The 19,382-nt window shown below is 44.5% G+C and overlaps 2 protein-coding genes across 2 annotated transcripts; both read left to right on the plus strand.

The window, feature by feature from the left end:
- Positions 1–8,805: 8,805 nt before the first annotated feature.
- Positions 8,806–10,737, plus strand: LOC110475249 (ciliary microtubule associated protein 1A). Its single transcript, XM_085582390.1, has 6 exons — positions 8,806–8,932; positions 9,036–9,236; positions 9,446–9,547; positions 9,899–10,020; positions 10,395–10,532; positions 10,642–10,737. The coding sequence occupies exons 1-6, from the start codon at positions 8,806–8,808 to the stop codon at positions 10,735–10,737; spliced, it is 786 nt and encodes a 261-aa protein (XP_085438516.1).
- Positions 8,989–15,745, plus strand: LOC144246388 (uncharacterized). The gene is made up of 4 exons (XM_085582392.1): positions 8,989–12,832; positions 12,972–13,097; positions 13,322–13,423; positions 13,664–15,745. Exons 1-4 carry the CDS (start codon positions 12,667–12,669, stop codon positions 14,665–14,667), a joined length of 1,398 nt encoding a protein of 465 aa, XP_085438518.1. The 5' UTR covers positions 8,989–12,666; the 3' UTR covers positions 14,668–15,745.
- The last annotated feature ends 3,637 nt before the right edge of the window (positions 15,746–19,382 follow it).

Raw genomic sequence — 19,382 nt, forward strand, 5'->3', positions numbered from 1 at the left:
AGCAGTGTTTCTTATTTTAAAAGAGCTGTGATTCATTGTATGGAGGTGGAGAGAACTGAGCTTTTGCACATTAACAATTTTAGATTAAGAAAAAACCGTTTTTTCCTTGCCTTTGCATTTTTGGTAGAACTTTATGAGGCAGAGTATTTAAGCATGATGGTTAATTTTATATCAAATTTGATCCTGCCACCGGTTACTTTCTACTTCTGCAGGCTGCTTACTCTGTCACCGAGTATTAGATGTATTACCCACAGAGTAGTAATTACATTTGACACATAATTATTATGGTTTTGATGACAAGAAGGCCTTTTCTTTTCCTGCTTTCATAACATATACTCCTGAAAGTACTGGCTGGATGAATACAGTTAGTTTAAAAGCACTTGGATTTAAATTGAACCCTGGGACAAAGAAAGAAATGAAAAGAAAGAGTGAGCACATTTGAAAATTCCAGATGATCTCACACAGTCAATTTTGAAAAGGAAAGAAAGCCTTTAAGTATTGTTAATACAAAAGGAGAAAGAGCTGCCGGGCTGCAGCCATGCCAGATCCCCAACAGGAAAGGAGTGCTTTTAAAGTTAATAAACTGAAGGTTTGGAAAAAACGGAGGCTCCTGGCAAGGCCACATAAACTGCACAAATGAGTTTCTAATCTTGCCACATGGGCATTTTTCCAACTCTGCACTCTGAGTCACCCCCAGCTGCAGGCCTGGATGAGCAGTTTAATAATCCTTAGCCCTTTTTTCCCTTAAATGATCAGCATCAGAGTATCATGTTTCTAGAGCCTGGAGGCTGTGTGGTATTCAAATAGGGTGAGTTCTTGAAATTCCTCCAAACCTACCTGCAGCTGCCTCTGCCTCTCTGCTGAGGTTAGAAAAGCTGGACTTGCACACTTTGTAAATTGCTATAATCTTCCTCCCTCATCTCCTCTTGATTTCTCAAAGTGTGCATGGGGCAAAGCCAGGCTAGGAGGATGCAAAGTGTTCTTCCTGTCTTTTTTTTTAAAAAAAAAAAAAAAAAGAAAAGTTAACAAGGCATGGACGGAGTAATGTCAATGCTAGCAATCCTTTTCTGGGAATTGAGTGGCTATGAAGGAAACCTGAGCAGAAAATAACGACCTGACTTCCTCCTTGGATCCAAGAGCTGAGCATCAGCATCGGGGAAGCTTTATGTAAAGGGTACCACTCCTACTAATGTGAGGTCTTCAATCAGTGCTGAGACAATGATGATCAAATTAATGTACTATAAAGCAGCTCTAATTTTAGCCTGTTTTGTTATTTTAAGAGTTTGTAGGGAAGGGTAAAGGGGGAGGTGAAGGTTGCTACAAATGACTAATGCTGCGTTTCAGCCTCCTAAGCCATATTTAGTGATGTGGGATATAAACATAAGCTCTCGGTATAATTTTTCTTATTTGACTTCTGTTTCCTTTCTTCTGCTCCCTCTCCTAAAGATAGCTGCAGATAGACAGGTATTTATTGCGGATGCTGCGTGGCAGGCGCACCCAGCCCCGCAGGGCGATGCAGCAGCGCTGTCCGGAGCGCTCCCGCTCCCGTGCGCGGCGCAGCCCCGATGGAGCGGCGGTCCCGCGGGCAGCCCCGGGCCGCGCCGTGCCTCTGCCTCCGCGGCAGCCACCGCCGACACCCCCGGGGTTCAGTGCCTCAACTGCGCCACCCCGAGCCTGCAGCCTCTTCAGGGTCACCAGCATGTCGTGGTTGCCCCTCTTGCCAGCTTTGGCCATTGGACTTGCTTGGGAGTCAAAGTTTGAGTTCATCTACCTACGCGAGGTGGGTGTCACATACCTCCATGGCATTCTCTAAATCCTGAATTATTTTTCTCCAGTGAGTCCACACATATACATTAAACTGCAAGTCTCTGGGGCTGTCAGAATTGCAGACCAGCCTGAGGCATGGCAGTATGATAAAGTTTTCAGGCCCTGTTTAGCTAAGGCTGAAAATCTGGGACCCAGCCAATCTATACCACTCAGGGCTCTTTTCACAGTCCAAAATGATTTGGCTTAAACATCTCCAACTGTGATGAGGTCTCATTTCAGTGATTATACAGTCATTCACTTTTCCACATCAACATCAAAGTCATTAACAACTGAGTATTATTGCATTGGCTGGAATTCAGTTAAGGACTAGAGGGATGTTGCTCTTTATTAAGATAAATCATTGCCTTGGTTATGTCACCCATGAAATAATCAATTTACTGTGTTGGTTAATTTCCTCCCTCTTTGATCTGTGAATTAAATTCAGCAGATCATTGTTCCACACAACTGCAGTGGAAAGGATGCTTTAAAATAAATGCACCACATTTTCTAATGGTACAAGTCTGGTAACTGTATAAAACAAGGCTGCATGTGGCCTGATCTATTTCAACACTTTCCTTTGAAAGCTTCAGAGGAAAATGAACAAGTAGCACCAATTTGGGTGATATTCCCTCGAAGTTCCTGAGAAATGAACCAGAATAAAGAGAAAAACTAGCAGAACTGATTCTGAGGCCTTCAGAGGAGTTAGGCTGATTGCCATACCAAATGAAAATATTTATATCGAAGTGTAAGGCTATTTCTTGATAGCCTTCATAAGCTTTGCTAACTGAGATGCTTACTGTAAGGATTTTTTTCAAAAAACCTACTCATAACAAGCTAAATATTAAAAAAAAAAAAGACCAAACAAAACCAAAACAAAACAAAACAAAACCCTGTGCTGATACCAATTGATATTCCAATCTTTTGCATTGAACTATGCATTCTGAAATTAAGCTACATGTAGAAATAAATCCATCTTGACTGGAAATCACTGCCTATCAATGAGAAACTGATGATGACTGCCCAAATCTGACTTTTCATTTTGCAGAATTTCACAGCAGTGTGGGTATTCAAGTCTCACTTTTCTAATACTAAACTCTAACCTTTTAAATTTAAATAGATTTAAATAATCCATGCTAATTAAAAGCAACACAGACTTCTTCAGTATTTCTCTAATGTAAGTTCAGAACCATGCCTCTTCTAAAACTTGAGCTCTTCTCACATGTATGTCCTTTAAACTCAAGATCATGATCCATCAGGAGCTTTGAAAAATAGGAACAGCATGTGATGTGGTTTTAAGGTCAGCATCTAATTTTGTTAGACTTTGAGGTAAACAGCACGTAGCTTTCTGGCTGTGCAACCAAGATACAGAATTTCTTCCAAAATTTTACATCTTAATGCTATATTTATATAATCTTAAAGATTCTAGAACTTGTGTTGGTGAGAAGAAGTGCTATTATTTTTGAAAGAAAATGCATATGAAAATACTATTGCAAAAATAGTTGAACTAAAATTCCTGATTGAACTAAAAAAAAATCACTTTATTTACTGACTTCAATTCCCATTACATAAGTAAAATATTCTCACTAATTCTCAGGTCAAAGTTACAAATTAGAGCAATGGATTAAGAAGATATAATACTATATATCTACTATAATACTATTTCATTATAAATTCACTTAAAAATTAATGAAAGCTGATTGCAGATTTGTTTCTATAGCAATTAGTTGGAGTGTTTCTCCTCACATTTAACAAAAATTTTCATGAAAGAAAAACAATTTGCATTAGCAAATTACTTTAGTGCATTTGAAAGTCATCTTCATGAAACAAAATATACCCTGAGTATGCAGAAGAATGAACACTAATGAAAGTTCAAAGTCAGGACTATGTAAGTCAGGACATGGTAAATCAGTCAGGATATTCAGAATATGTGAGGAGACTTAGTATTGAGCAGTTAGTTGGAACTGCAGTGAACCTGATTAATGCACATGACAATCCTATGTTGCTTATAAATGTTCTTACTTAGCAATCAAATTACTATTTTCTAATTAATTGCATTTGTTAGTTTCTACTTGTCAGTTTTTTCATGTTATTCATTCTATTGCCATTAGTTTCCATTTCTAAATGAATCATTCTAAGAGCAAAAAGTGAAAACATTGCTATTCCTCAAGTGTGATTTCTTATTTTGTTGACGTGAATGCATAGTAACTGCAAGTTTCTTCAAGCTGTTGTGGAATATTTATTTTTTAGTTGCCATGAGGTCATACACTTGGAGTTTTAAGATGACAGAAACTCCTGGTGGAGTTCTGAATACATTCAGCTTTTGTAATTCTGCTTCAGGCAGTAGCAGACCAGTTAAACAATCACTGATTGACTTTTATTAACCGATCTGTAAGGCTGATATGCTCAGGAATGCAACCTATAGACAGATTCTTGAAATACAGCCGAGAGAGGAATCTTACAGAAATTCCAAAAATAGGAGGTAATACTCTCCTTGCAAACTAATTTTTTTCCTTAGATAATATTCTTTACTTTATAAGGTATTAGATTTTTTCTGCTTTTTATTTGAAAAGTTAATCAATAAATCTATGATTATTAAAAAAACCCAAATTACCTATCACAGACTTAATTTCAAGCCTATGCTATCTTACATGAAAATAAAAAATATTTTTTTTTCCACTAAGGTAACTGAAGAATTAAAGTTAAAATGTTAACTGATGTAAAATTAATGTAATGTTTTCTCTGGAATAAACTAGCTAGAAGCCCTGATGAAGCTGCTGCACAGTGAGTATCCTGGTCTGTCCTTGGATTATCCCCTTGCTCTGGGGTATACTGGAGCCAAGCTGTACCTGGCATGCATTTCTTTCCTTAGTGAGCAACTCCGTTCAGCTCAATAAAGGGTGGAGAGGAAGGAGCCAGAGTTACACCTTTCTATGGGCTAACCACCTGTGCAGGGTGGCTAGAAACACAGAAACACAGCCCTGGTATAGAACACATTCTCCCATCCCATGCTGGTTTTCATGGTTATTCTACATATACCATGATCTCTCTTGGAGGATTAGAGCTGTGCAAGCCAGTTCCTGATTGTATAAACCATAAATTATGTGATATCACAGATTTTGATGCCTGTGTGATCTCAAATTTTTGTTTTAAAAGTTTGTTTTGGCATTATTAAATACATGGCATTTATTTAATTACTAGAGCTGAAAATCAAATTGATTTCTCCTATGAACATATAGCTATCATCATATATTCCAAGGAAAAAAAATGTAATTAATGATTTGGGGTTTATGTTTCTCTTTTATTTTTCATTTTGATTTCAAAAAGCATTTGTCATACTGCTTGGTCCACTAAGCATTTCACATATGAGTCCCTAGACTGAAGCAGCAGTTCTACAGTTTTGAAGAGCTTATAGAGACAGCCTCAGGACCTCTAAATGTGTTTACAAAGTTGACATGTTAGTGGAATCTGAGGTACATCAGGGTCTGATAACTCTAGTCTGAACCAAAGTCTGAACCAAAAGAATGCTCATGGTGGGTATTTCTGGCCATTTCCATGTAATTAAATTTTTTAGTTGTATTTCTTGGCATTGGAGTGCTACTGATAAAGGTCCACAGTGGAGTGGAACAGAAAAAAGAAAACCAGACAAATTTACCAAAGCATTTTCATTAATTGTTAAGATAACCTTGATGATGAGAGGTAAAGACTCAAATTCTGTCCTTAAATGAATCAGAATGGAAATTGCACAGATGTGAAAGACCTTAAATTTATAGATATTTAAGCCTCCATCTCTTCTAAAAGCAAAAGTTGAAACTAGATCAAACTTAATTGCTGACATTTTTAGCATTTTTTTCCTTTTATTTGTCAAAGAAGGCATCATGTGTGGCATACACTAAAGCTCATACAACTCGATATTTGACTGCATCAGCATGTATTGTGCTGGAAGCTGTGTGTACAGCAGATATTCTCCACATCAGTGAAATTATCTCTGAAACATACAGGTAAAAATATGTTATAATAATTTTCGTTTTAATTAAGCCAACTGTGTCACTTCCTAAAGAGCACTGTACAAAGATCTTGTAACATGCAGTGAAAATGTTGAGGAATCCAGTTATTTGTGAATAATATATCATGTGCCACACAGTAATTACAACTGAAGTGTTTAACAGGTTTAATAGGCCTCTTTTCATTCTTCCATGCTTTTTTTTTTGATACAGGTTACAACTTCCAGCAACATTCTTCCATACTCTCACTAAACACAGATCAGTTACAGCATATCCTTTTAAGAAGTTTGAAAAAATATGCTAAGTGTATTAAAAATGTGCCAGATATGTTACACCCACTGCCAGTTTCAATACCAATAAATTATCCTGTTTTGCAAGTCATTGCCTATTGCTATTCACAGACTTTGTGAATAAATTTCTAGCTTTCATTCATTCTCTGGAGATGCTGATGGCAGTTCTGGGAAACCGAGGGTTGTCCCCTTCCTTTTTTGAATCTTTTCCAAAAGGGATGGTTCATGGGGTTGCTATCAGTATGTTCCAGGGTAAATGCCCCCTTCTGTGGGATGCTTCTGGGGGGCTGTTATCATTGGGCTCCAGCTTTAACACCTCCAACCCACTGCAAAGCTTTTATCTGTAGCTGTTATCAATAGGCTTCACAGCTAACATACCATCACCCAAGAAGGCTGTTTACTGGAATGGCTTTTTTTTTAAGTCTCCAGAATGAAAACTGTACCCCAAGTCTGGAGGAGCTGCCATCAGTAGGCTCTAAAGCATCATCTAAACAAAACTTATTTGATAGCTTTGCACTGATATAGGACACAGATGAAAGCAAGAGAAAAAAAAAAAAAAAGGATGCAGAAGATTCAGCTGAATGCCACAAAGAACACAAGAACTAGAAATCATCAAATAATGTTGGCATTTTTAAATAATCCAACAAGAAATGTGATTAGCCAGCTGCACTGGTAATGCATTAACTCCTGCCAGTCTTCACAGTATCTGCTTCACCTACGGTAAGAGAGCAAGCTCATATACAACTTTGTTAGTGTGTCAAAGACTGCAAGTGTTATGAAAACTGCTGGTTATACTGCATGAGTACTTGACCAGTGGGAGAAAATTCCATCTGTGTGTGCCTTTGAAGTTTAAGTGCCCTTTACTAAACAAATCAGATTGTGTTAAAGGAATCTTATGTCTTCTCAACTGGTTTGCCACTCCACTGTTTTACCTCACCCACAGCATCTCTATTCAAATCACAATTCATATGCTTCAGAATGTATTTCCTAACTGATGCTATATTAACCACAGCCCATGTAGCACAGCAATGAAAAAAAAAGCCATAAAGGTCTCAAACCATAAAAACGTGGAGACTGAAAAGCTTTAAGGGTCACTAAATAAAGCATGGGTAACAACTGGTATTATTGACAAATAGTCATGAAATCTGGGCAAGGAAAAACCTGGCAGAAACACTCATACTGCAGGCACAGAGATTCACACACTACTGGCAAAATCAGAATAATGAAACTTAACTCTGTCCAACCCTCCTAGGGAAACCTTGAAAGAGTTTGTATGTTCCTGAAGCATCAACACTGAAAAGCCTGTTGACCATGAACTCCCAAAACAACCTGGAGAAGTGGGCATTAAAAGGAAAAAAACGCTTGAAGACATCAGTAGCATCTGAGGAGTGATGCAGAAACTGGGGGCCCTCAAACTGAGAGGCCAGAACAACTGAGAATATTGATAGCTTTGCTCTCTCCCTCCCCTCTAATAGTAAGCTTAGGACACAGAGACCTTGGAAAAGCATCAAAAGATACAAAGCACAAACTGGGCATTAGATACTATCAACTTCCCAGCTCATTTCAGGGATGTCCCATTGTAAATGACTGCAGGTGGAGTAAGTGGCAGTTACAGCTAACTCACAACATTTATTCACCCCCAAAGAAGGCCATTCTTACATTTACATTGTTGCTAAATAAGATTAGAAGCTCAGTTGTTGAGCCTGGACAGAAGCAAAGCCACGTCAGCTGCTTACTCACTCCATTCCTCCTAGGCCAAGACTTAATGGAAGGGCCAAAGCAAGAAAAGGTAGAAGTTTGAGACAAAGACTGTTTAATTCTTCTGGTTCTTGAGGAGGCTGTTTTTTCCCTTCTGGCTTTAAGTGGTGATGTCAAAAGGATTCTACTCTGGTTTCTAGGGCGTGGGGTGAGAATTAGAGTGGGCAATTCTCAAGGATACACTGAGGCAAAAGCCTCTGTCAGCTCTCTCAGCTCTGTGGATAGCAGTTCAGTCAGACATGAGCCATTGGACAAAAGCTCTGTGCTCAGGCACCACTGGAATAGAAAGGGCTGTGCTGGGTCTCTGGGCACATGGGGACACAAGCAAGTCTGTGTGAGGAAAATCTGGGGCTGCCCTATACCACACTGAGCCAATTCCATGGCAGCCCCATGCCCAGCCCCACAGGAGCCCTGCAGGCAATATGGCAGTGCGGCAGCATGAACAACTTAAGGGTCTCAACATCACAGTGGGCTTTGCACTTTACTGGGTGAGAACGGCCCTTTGGGATGTCACCTGGTGGTGGATGTCAATGACGGTGGTTCCACCTAGCAATGGATTATGATGTCACAGCTTGTTTCCCTCCCTGCACCTCACCCAGTCAGTGCCACACTCCACCTGAACAAGTTCTCATGTAGACACGCCGGAGGCTACCTCCCAGCCAGGCCAGCGCTGCGCTTCTCCACTGCTGCAGGCCTGGCAAACAATCATTGCCTGAAGGCGCAGCAGGGAGTTCTTGCTGCATCTTTGCTTCTAACTTGCTGTTCTCCCCATTCCTCCTTCTCCTCAATCTGCTACTAGTTGTTGCACTTCCCTTTCCTTCACTTCCTTTCGTGATGCTAGTTTTGCTTTCTTCTTCCTCTGGGCTACACAAAAGCTCCGTACAAGTGCTGTGTCAGAAAAGCCCTTTGGTAGCTCTCCTGTTTTTCCTGTAGTTTCTCTAGCCACCAGCATGGAGGGACGCTGGGTAGGCACTTGGAGACCTCATCCCCGACGGGGCCCAATCCTTGCAGAATTCAGCACCCCAGGTCCCAAGTACTGGATCCCTGGGTCAACAGGTAAACCAACTAGCAGTGGAGGTAGTGGCAGCAGGAGGCACAGCACACTGCTTGCTTCCAGTTAGAAACCTCCTCTCACTACACAGTTGCAGACACAGGTCCTTTCACAGGCTTTTCTTCCCAGGTCATATGGCTCATGATCCCACCAAAGACAGAGCCCCTGCATACTCATTTCGAGGGACCAAAGCTCCCTCCACAGACAGCTGCTCACCAGGTCCTCGGTACTTCATCCATCCATCCATCACCAAGTCCGGGAAGTATGTGTCACCATCAGCACATATGATAGGACGTCCCAAGACCAAGATTTTGGTCACACCTGGACCCAGTGAGTAGCATTTCTGTGGCTCTTCTTCCAGGCCAGACAAGCATGCATTACTGTTGCCTTGTGCCACTGGAGCACAAAACCCTCTGCTCATGTCCTGAATGGGATTCAGATTGCTCCAGACAGAAAACAAGCAGGACTGAACACCACCTCCTCTTTGGCTTGCATTCCCAGCTTCACTTCTTTTCTTCTTGTCTCCTTCTCTGTCCCAGGTGACTACATGACAGATCCTGCCAACAAACATGTCTATTATAAAGCACCGGCGAATAGCCTGGCATTCCGACCCAAGGACATAAAAGGTTCCCGAACACCAGGTATGGAACTTGGGGAAACAGACACTCTTGCAGCCTGCGTGTCCTCCAGGGAGCACCTGCAACTTTTTCAACAGGCCTAGCAAAAAGCCTAGGCAGCAAGACACAGTGTGTCCTCAACATACTTTTTGCTGTCCCACAGCATCAACTTCTCCCATCTCACAGAGAACCGGCAGCTCTGGTTTCAAACAGCCAAGGCACACCTCATGCAAAAAAACCCAGAGGCACTGGGATGAGGGGCAGGAAACCTTTCCTGCTCTTCTCAGACATCTTGGCAGGCTGACTCTCTTCCACCCAGGCATTGCACCCTTTCCCACAGGACTGACCAATGCCATCTTCCTATTCCATTTCCAGGTCCTGGCGCCTACACCCTGCCCAGGGTTCTGGGACCTCACACAGCATACACTCATGCTGAGCCATGCTACTCCATGAAAGGGAAGAGTCAATACCAGAGCTGTTTTCACGACTTGGCAATGGTGAGCTGTGCTTCTCTGCTCTCTCACAGCAGCAGCAAAATCTCAGCTGCTCTGCTCAGGGCAGAAGCCCAAGAAGCCATAGGGCCTCTGGCTCTGCTATTACCAGTAACACCGACACCTGCAGCCCCTTATTTTTCCACACCAGCAGCTTTGGCATGGTACAGCTCACTGGCACTAACGGCACTAATCTCCCTTGTCCTCTGGGAAATCTACCTCTCTTCCCAAGGAGGCCTCATTCCAAAGGCTCCAGACCTCCACACTGCTCTTCTGGCCAGACATCTAAAGCAGCACACAGTACTTGTGGGCACACAGCAAGAATCAACACTGTCTCTTGTACATTGTGGATTCTTCTTTGCTCATTGCTTCTCTTCCAGACACCAGGTCCTGCGGCATTTGCCAAGGTGGATATGGATTTCTACAAAACCAGGGCTCCCAAGTACACAATGGGACTAAAAATCAAAATGGCTGGGAAGGATCGGATTCCAGGTCCAGCAGACTACAAAATGGGAAAGGTAAGACAGCCTGCCTACTGTATGTTATGCTGGACAGCCTTCACTTGAGGACAACTCTGGAGAATGAGGCAACATCTTCACCTCTTTTCTTCCCAATATCACCTTCCAGGTGTCACTGATCAAGGCCCGGGATCCTGCCTACACATTTGGAGTCCGACATTCTGTCTACAAAGCTTCTTTAATACCTGAAACACATCTTGATTAAAGACAGATACCTGAAGAGATCTTTTTCTGTTCTTCCTTTATAGCAGGGTTTTGAGTGTGGACCATTGGCTTCACTGTCTCATGTCTATGCCTCAGGCAAAACACGGCAGGATGAGGGTGAGGGGAGAGCAAGGAACAGCATGAAGCAGGCTAACATCTCCAACACTACTGTTTCACCTAACCAGAGCAAAACGCTTTGAAAGCTTTCCAGCCCTGACTTGTACACTCACCCCATGGCTCATGCTGGCCTCAAGGAAAAAGCTCATCTCGGTGTCCTCATTTTCAGTGCACACAGGTAGCATCTGCTCAAGCTGTGCCCGGAAACACAGATGCCCTGCATCCTCTCTTGCCACAGGCAGGGGCTCATTTCCACAGGCAAGTCCCCAGAACACTGAGAGCTAAGGAGAAAGAACAATTATTCCCATTCTGAAAATTGAATCTTCATAGGATCTTGCAACAGCCTAGGTGGGAAGGGATCTCCTCCAACCCTCGTGAGGGAGAGGCAGCCTGGAAGAGACTAGCCAGCACCCAGCCAACTGCTAACTTGGTTGTGGCCAGCGATGGGACTCTACTGTGCCCCTGGGGAGGCTGTTTCTCCTCTCTGGCTAAGTGGTGATGCCAAAAGGATTCATCCCTGATTGCTGAAGAACGGGGTGGGAATTGGAGTAGGCAGTTGTCACAGCCACTCCAAGGCAGGAGCCTCTCTCAGCTCTTTGGCCAGCACTTCAGTCTACTCCGCCTGTTACAAATACACTGATAAAATTATTTATTATAAGAAAGACAAAAGTGTTATGATTGCAGGTAGAAAGCCATGACGTATATGGTATAAGATTGTTAGAAGTGGTGTTTTTAAAATATTTTACTAGAGTAAATTTACCAAGAATTTATGAGATATCTTATGCTTTGTACAAGAAGCTATGGATATTGTCAGGAACACCAGTTAGTCTGCTTGGAATCTCCCTAACATTTCCAACCTAATTCGAAAATTAAAGATTCCAATCAGTAGATCTCAGTATAGATAGCCAATGATAGTCTTCGGGTAGGAATATTATTAAAGTTATATAACTCGTGAAACCAATCATTGCAAAGGTTAAGCTTAAGAATGGGCATATGGTGCATACTAGGTAAAAGAATTTATGTAAAAATGACACAGAAGAAAAAGGATATAAAATGGATGCATTTTGTTTGCTAATCAGAACAAATTTGGAGGAGTAATCCCTCACGTTCCTGGCACTGAAATACTAAAGTGTCTCCTTATTCATAACAAATTGGTGTTGAATAAGTTTATTTCAGCATGTTTGGTTAAAGAAGCCCAGTGCGCAGGCACCACTGGAATAGAAAGGGCTGTGCTGGGTCTCTGGGCACATGGGGACACAAGCAAGTCTTGGATAAACTGGGGTTGCCCTATACCACACTGAGCCAGTTCCATGTCAGCCTGAACAGCTTAAGGATTTCAACATCACAGTGGGCTTTTCCCATCACTGGGTAAGAATAGCCCTTTGGGATGTCACGTGGTGGTGGATGTCAATGACAGTAGTTCCACCTAGCAATGGATTATGATGTCACAGCTTGTGTCCCTCCCTGCACCTCACCCAGTCAGCACCACACTCCAGCTGAGCAAATTTGTGTGCAGACACGCCAGAGGTTACCTCCCAGCCAGGCCAGCGCTGTGTTCTACGGCAAAAATTGCTGCCTGAGGGCACAGCAGGAGTTTTTGCTGCATCTTTGCTTCTAACTTGCTGTTCTCCCCATTCCTCCTTCTCCTCAATCTGTTACTAGTTGTTGCCCTTCCCTTTCCTTCACTTCCTTTCGTGATGCTAGTTTTGCTTTCTTCTTGCTCTGGGCTACACAAAAGCTCCGTACCAGTGCTGTGTCAGAAAAGCCCTTTGGTAGCTCTCCTGTTTTTCCTGTAGTTTCTCTAGCCACCAGCATGGAGGGACGCTGGGTAGGCACTTGGAGACCTCATCCCCGACGGGGCCCAATCCTTGCAGAATTCAGCACCCCAGGTCCCAAGTACTGGATCCCTGGGTCAACAGGTAAACCAACTAGCAGTGGAGGTAGTGGCAGCAGGAGGCACAGCACACTGCTTGCTTCCAGTTAGAAACCTCCTCTCACTACACAGTTGCAGACACAGGTCCTTTCACAGGCTTTTCTTCCCAGGTCATATGGCTCATGATCCCACCAAAGACAGAGCCCCTGCATACTCATTTCGAGGGACCAATGCTCCCTCTGCAGCAACCTGCTCACCAGGTCCTCGGTACTTCATCGAATCATCTATTACCAAGACTGGGAAGCAAGTGGCTCCATCAGCACTTGTGACAGCACGTCCCAAGACCAAGATTTTGGTCACACCTGGACCCAGTGAGTAGCATTTCTGTGGCCCTTCTTCCAGGCCAGACAAGCATGCATTACTGTTGCCTTGTGCCACTGGAGCACAAAACCCTCTGCTCATGTCCTGAATGGGATTCAGATTGCTCCAGACAGAAAACAAGCAGGACTGAGCACCTCCTCCTGACTTCTCTTTCTCTTGCAATTACATATTCCCAGCTTCACTTCTTTTCTTCTTGTCTCCTTCTCTGTCCCAGGTGACTACACGACAGATCCTGCCAACAAACATGTCTATTATAAAGCACCGGCGAATAGCCTGGCGTCCCGACCCAAGGACATAAAAGGTTCCCGAACACCAGGTATGGAACTTGGGGAAACAGACACTCTTGCAGCCTGCGTATCCTCCAGGGAGCACCTGCAACTTTTTCAACAGGCCTAGCAAAAAGCCTAGGCAGCAAGACACAGTGTGTCCTCAACATACTTTTTGCTGTCCCACAGCATCAACTTCTCCCATCTCACAGAGAACCGGCAGCTCTGGTTTCAAACAGCCAAGGCACACCTCATGCAAAAAAACCCAGAGGCACTGGGATGAGGGGCAGGAAACCTTTCCTGCTCTTCTCAGACATCTTGGCAGGCTGACTCTCTTCCACCCAGGCATTGCACCCTTTCCCACAGGACTGACCAATGCCATCTTCCTATTCCATTTCCAGGTCCTGGCGCCTACACCCTGCCCAGGGTTCTGGGACCTCACACAGCATACACTCATGCTGAGCCATGCTACTCCCTGAAAGGGAAGAGTCAATACCAGAGCTGTTTTCATGACTTGGCAATGGTGAGCTGTGCTTCTCTGCTCTCTCACAGCAGCAGCAAAATCTCAGCTGCTCTGCTCAGGGCACAAGGGCCCCTGTTCCTGCCGTATCCCCATGTAACACAAACTTCCCTGAACCTGCAGCAAAGCCCAGGTTGCCACAGGGCCTCTGGCTCTGCTATTACCAGTAACACCGATACCTGCAGCCCCTTACTTTTCCACACCAGCAGCTTTGGCATGGTACAGCTCACTGGCACTAACGGCACTAATCTCCCTTGTCCTCTGGGAAATCTACCTCTCTTCCCAAGGAGGCCTCATTCCAAAGGCTCCAGACCTCCACACTGCTCCTCTGGCCAGACATCTAAAGCAGCACACAGTACTTGTGGGCACACAGCAAGAATCAACACTGTCTCTTGTACATTGTGGATTCTTCTTTGCTCATTGCTTCTTTTCCAGACACCAGGTCCTGCGGCATTTGCCAAGGTGGATATGGATTTCTACAAAACCAGGGCTCCCAAGTACACAATGGGACTAAAAACCAAACTTCCTGGCAAGGGAACGATTCCAGGTCCAGCAGAATACAGCCTGGGAAAGGTAAGACAGTCATCCCACCAGTGTGTTGTGCTGGACAGCCTTCACTTGAATACAATGCTGGACAATGAGGCAACATCTTCACCTCTTCCCAATTTTCCCTTCCAGTTATCAGTTACCAAAACCCGGGATCCTGCCTTCTCTTTTGGAGTCCGACATTCTGTCTACAAAGCTTCTTTAATACCTGAAACACATCTTGATTAAAGACAGATACCTGAAGAGATCTTTTTCTGTTCTTCCTTTACAGCAGGGTGTGTGAGTGTGGGCCATTGGCTTCACTGTCTCATGTCTATGCCTCAGGCAAAACATGGCAGGATGAGGGTGAGGGGAGAGCAGCAAGGAACAGCATGAAGCAGGCTAACATCTCCAACACTACTGTTTCACCTAACCAGAGCAAAACGCTTTGAAAGCTTTCCAGCCCTGACTTGTACACTCACCCCATGGCTCATGCTGGCCTCAAGGAAAAAGCTCATCTCGGTGTCCCCATTTTCAGTGCACACAGGTAGCATCTGCTCAAGCTGTGCCCGGAAACACAGATGCCCTGCATCCTCTCTTGCCACAGGCAGGGGCTCATTTCCACAGGCAAGTCCCCAGAACACTGAGAGCTAAGGAGAAAGAACAATTATTCCCATTCTGAAAATTGAATCTTCATAGGATCTTGCAACAGCCTAGGTGGGAAGGGATCTCCTCCAACCCTCGTGTGGGAGAGGCAGCCTGGAAGAGACTAGCCAGCACCCAGCCAACTGCTAACTTGGTTGTGGCCAGCGATGGGACTCTACTGTGCCCCTGGGGAGGCTGTTTCTCCTCTCTGGCTAAGTGGTGATGCCAAAAGGATTCGTCCCTGATTGCTGAAGAACAGGGTGGGAATTGGAGTAGGCAGTTGACACAGCCACTCCAAGGCAGGAGCCTCTGTCAGCTCTGTGGCACTTGAGTCAGACTCAGCCCATTAGAGAATCGCCCTGTGCTCAGGCCCCTTTGCACTGGAAAGGGCTGTGCTGTGTCTGTGCATGGGGAAGAGGACAAACTGAGGCTGCCCCACTGGGGCAGACGGAGCCCATTCCGTGCCCAGCCCCAGCGGAGCCCCGCACGGAATACGGCAGCCCCGGCCGACCCCGGCCGGCCCCAACCTCCCGCCGGCAGCGTCCGGGCGCTGGTTAACCCCAGGGAAAGGCTGCGCCTGCCGCACTGCGGGGAGGCGGAGGGCAAATGCCCAGGACGGCCACACAGGCGTGCCCCAGGAGGCCTCGTCCGGCGGCGCCGGGCTGCAACACGGTGTGCAGAGGGGCTGCAGCCCCGGGCAGGGCGGGCCCGGGGTGGAACACGGTGTGCGGAGGGGCTGCAGCCCCGGGGTGGAACACGGTGTGCGGAGGGGCTGCAGCCCCGGGGTGGAACACGGTGTGCGGAGGGGCTGCAGCCCCGGGGTGGAACGCGGTGTGCGGAGGGGCTGCAGCCCCGGGGTGGAACACGGTGTGCGGAGGGGCTGCAGCCTCGGGACCTCGGGCAGAGCGGGTCCAGGCGCTCCTGAGCGCGGCTCCAGGCAGGAGCCGGCAGCGGTGGGGGACAGCTCCAACTGCGAAAGGAGAGAAATGGGTAGTGGGGTTTAATTTCCTCACTATTTGAGTAAATAGCAGTAAATTACACTAATCTCCTCCATCCGAATTCGTTTCACGCGTCGTTATCTCAATTCACGTGCTTTTACACCTTGTTTTCCGTTCCTGTTTTCCCGCTGAGGAGAGGCCGCGGGGACCTTGATTGCCTGCGGCTCCTCTCAGTCGAACCCCGAGCAGGCATCTTCCTTGTTAGGGCTTCAGGTGCCCTTCTCTTCATTTTGAAATGCCTGTGGTTAATGGGAAGTATTTTAACTACACTTACATGAAGATCTAAGTGAGTTAGAAAGATCACAGGAGAGCACAAAGTTAGAATAGGAAAAGATTTGTTAAAAGTTGCTGGGGAAGGGCAAAGGCAAATGAAGCTTTGGTTAATAGACGGGGTATTCAGTCCTTTGTGGTGCAGGAAAATTTTATAACTTGTTTTTTTAATCTATCAAAGAAATTTCGTCCTACCTGCCTTCACAGATGAGGTCAGTGATGCTGTGCTCTATGGGAACACTGCTGAGGCAGCAGTGGACAGATTTTATTCTGGACAGGTTTTGTACCCCCATGAGTAAAGGTGTGCTTGTCTCTCCTGGAAGAAAAGCTGGAGAAATGGTACTCAGGGTGACCTCAGTCTTCATATTGGGACATCCACAAATGTGCAGTACTGGAGCTGAGTCCTTCCCATTCACAGTGATACAGGGGTGAATGTAGTCCTGAGTACCTGCAGAGCAGCTGTCTGTGATGGATGTTTGGCTCCTTGCAATGTGTTAAACTTACAGTTTGTTAAGTGGAAGCAGCAGATGTGCTGTGATCCCCCAGCTGTTCTCTTCCCCCCTCTGCCCCTGCCCCATCCTTCGTTATTCGTGGTTTACCTGTCATCTCAGGAATTGTATACATGTATCCTAGGGTGCTGAACTCTGTCATGATGTGGCCACATGGGTGATGAAACCTCCAGGTGCCCACCCAGGCTCCATCCATGTTGGTAGCTACAGATCCTATGGCAAGAATAGGAGCCTAGGACCACAGCACTGCCAGGCCCAGTGCCACACTGGAGCTTGCTCTCACGGGTCTTCTCCTATTTTCTCTTATTGCCAGAAGGTTCAAGGATGATCCCCTCTGCTCAGCACTCATCAGGCCTCATTCAGGCATATGTCCTCTTTGGGTTCCTGGAGACAGGCTGGCAAACTTAAGAGGCTCAGGGTTAGGCTGGGAATGTCTGTATGGATGGGGCTGGTTCAGAGTGGAGTAGAGAAGGCCTTGGTGCACCTCACAACCTGGTGCCTATGGGTAAGGCACCTAATATATTTTCCTCTTGAAAACACAACCAGCAGACCTTGATGATGTCTGCAAGGCAGAAAAATGCAATGAGAGAAAAAACAACGTGATTTTTTTTGTTTATCTAAAAGTTGTTCTTGTAGTTTTGGGTCACATAATATGAATGCAAGTTTGAACACCTCAGACTTTGGTTTCATGTCTTATTTTCCAGTGGTCCCTTAATTTATGTTTTTGTCCTAGAGAGTGATTTGAGCCTGGTGTTTTTAAGCATAATTTTCTGCTGAAGATAATGTTTAGGAACACCTCTTTGCTGCCACTTTTGAGAGTTTGACAGCTTGAGCGTGCAAATGAAGGCAAGAGAGGCCTTTCCCCAGAGTGAAGCAGAAACGGAGCAGACTCCTTTGTGCATTGTCAGGTCATGCAAAAAAAGCTGGATGCTAGGCACAGATGCAGATGCAAAGTGTTTTCAGACTTCTCTCCAGTAAGAAAATATAGATAAATTCCCCATACATTGGAACTGCAAGCATGCTTAGAAATTATCAAAAATACTGCTGGGTCTTATAAGCTATTTTCATGTTTAAGTTTGCATCTTCATTTTAGGGAATAGTTATTGATGGGGAATTTGTCAAAAACTTTAGTGACAGTGTTATTAGCTCACAGTCTTAATGATGGGAAAGCAAACAGCATGTGCACTCTAAGAAGCTGAATCTCAACCACACAAAAGGCAAGGCCCAAGACAATTAACTCTCTTCCTGAGACTCTGACTTGTGACTGATCTGGGTTGCTGAGGTTTCTGAGCATTAACCTGAATAGTTTAAATATTTCCAGATTGAAAAGCTTTTTGTAGTCAGAAAATCTGAAGTGGCTGCCAGTCCTCTTTAAGAGAAGCCTATGTAGTTCATTTGTTATGGATTTGCTTGTCCTGTAAAAGTTTGCAGAGGAGAATCTTTATCACAGCTCTGTTTTGTTTTCTGTAGTTGTTTGCATGAACATGCATGAGCAGAGGGAATTGCTCTCTATCTGGGGGAAATTCTTTTTTAGACTAAAATGTGATGAGGTGTGTATCCACTTTAATATGTTCCTACATTTGAGAATAAAGGATAAGCTATGTTCTACACCAGGAAAAAACCCAAACAAAATGAAACATCCTTATTCTATCTTCATTTTTTCTCTGGAAGGGATTTAAGGACTCTGGCCATCTGGATGTCTGGCAACTCAGTCAGAGCTGTGGCTACTGTGTGTGTGCAGATTAACTGTGTAGCACATGCACAGTAAGTCCAATGTGTCCAGTACACATCAGACCTGCTGCACATGTGCTGCACAGATGGTCTGTGCATACACAGTAAATCAGCTATGTTAAGCCTACTGCGCATATGCAAACCATCTGTGCATTGCACATATGTATATTTTTGCATGGGAAATCCCTAGTCAGAGCATGAAGGGTTGTGGCAGAGAGGAACTCCAGTGGTAGAGAGACCGTGAGAGAGTCTGACAGTGGCATAAATTAACACAGCTCCTTGCCTCTTTTTGCTCATATCTGGGCCAAAGCTGCAAATAAGTTCCTCAGAATCAGAAAATGTGACTAGCTGCTCAACAGTTTCAATCTCTGTAACAATTGGCTGCAGGAGAGAATCTGTATCAAAACCATTAAAGACAGTGATCATCAGCTAGAAGTTTGTCAGGTATCTCAAAATGAACAAGATCTGGTATTTTACTTATCCAATAAAATAGTGATGCATATGATGCAGGCCTCAGGGGTATATTTAGTCAATTATCTTTCTTTTATTTCCCAGTAATCCTTTTGCTTTTCATCTAATATTCAGCATTTTACATAGGCTATTTGAGATTGACAAAGATGCTTACTGGTTAGTATATAGGCACAGTTTACCTATGTATAGAAAAATACTATCTTTTCAGTCTATATGCAAGTTATTGCATTGTTTATGGTACATCTTTAAGTCCCAGTTCTGACAATGGTAAGGAGGCTCTTTAAACTAAGTCTTTTTTACGTCTATCTCTAATGAGTTGTAATGGTCTGAGGTTGAAGAA

This window comes from Lonchura striata, chromosome 5 (assembly GCF_050655825.1).
Source record: "Lonchura striata isolate lonStrDom1 chromosome 5, ASM5065582v1, whole genome shotgun sequence".
Classification (NCBI taxonomy): Eukaryota; Metazoa; Chordata; class Aves; order Passeriformes; family Estrildidae; genus Lonchura; species Lonchura striata.

Excerpts from the sequence above, each read along its gene's own strand:
- LOC110475249 (XM_085582390.1), top strand. The coding sequence starts at position 8,806 with ATGGAGGGACGCTGGGTAGGCACTTGGAGACCTCATCCCCGACGGGGC. Across the intron at positions 9,548-9,898 it reads AAAAGGTTCCCGAACACCAG|GTCCTGGCGCCTACACCCTG; the intron begins GTATGGAACTTG and ends TTCCATTTCCAG. Across the intron at positions 10,021-10,394 it reads GTTTTCACGACTTGGCAATG|ACACCAGGTCCTGCGGCATT; the intron begins GTGAGCTGTGCT and ends CTTCTCTTCCAG.
- LOC144246388 (XM_085582392.1), top strand. The coding sequence starts at position 12,667 with ATGGAGGGACGCTGGGTAGGCACTTGGAGACCTCATCCCCGACGGGGC. Across the intron at positions 12,833-12,971 it reads CAGCACACTGCTTGCTTCCA|CAACCTGCTCACCAGGTCCT; the intron begins GTTAGAAACCTC and ends CTCCCTCTGCAG. Across the intron at positions 13,098-13,321 it reads TTTGGTCACACCTGGACCCA|GTGACTACACGACAGATCCT; the intron begins GTGAGTAGCATT and ends TCTCTGTCCCAG.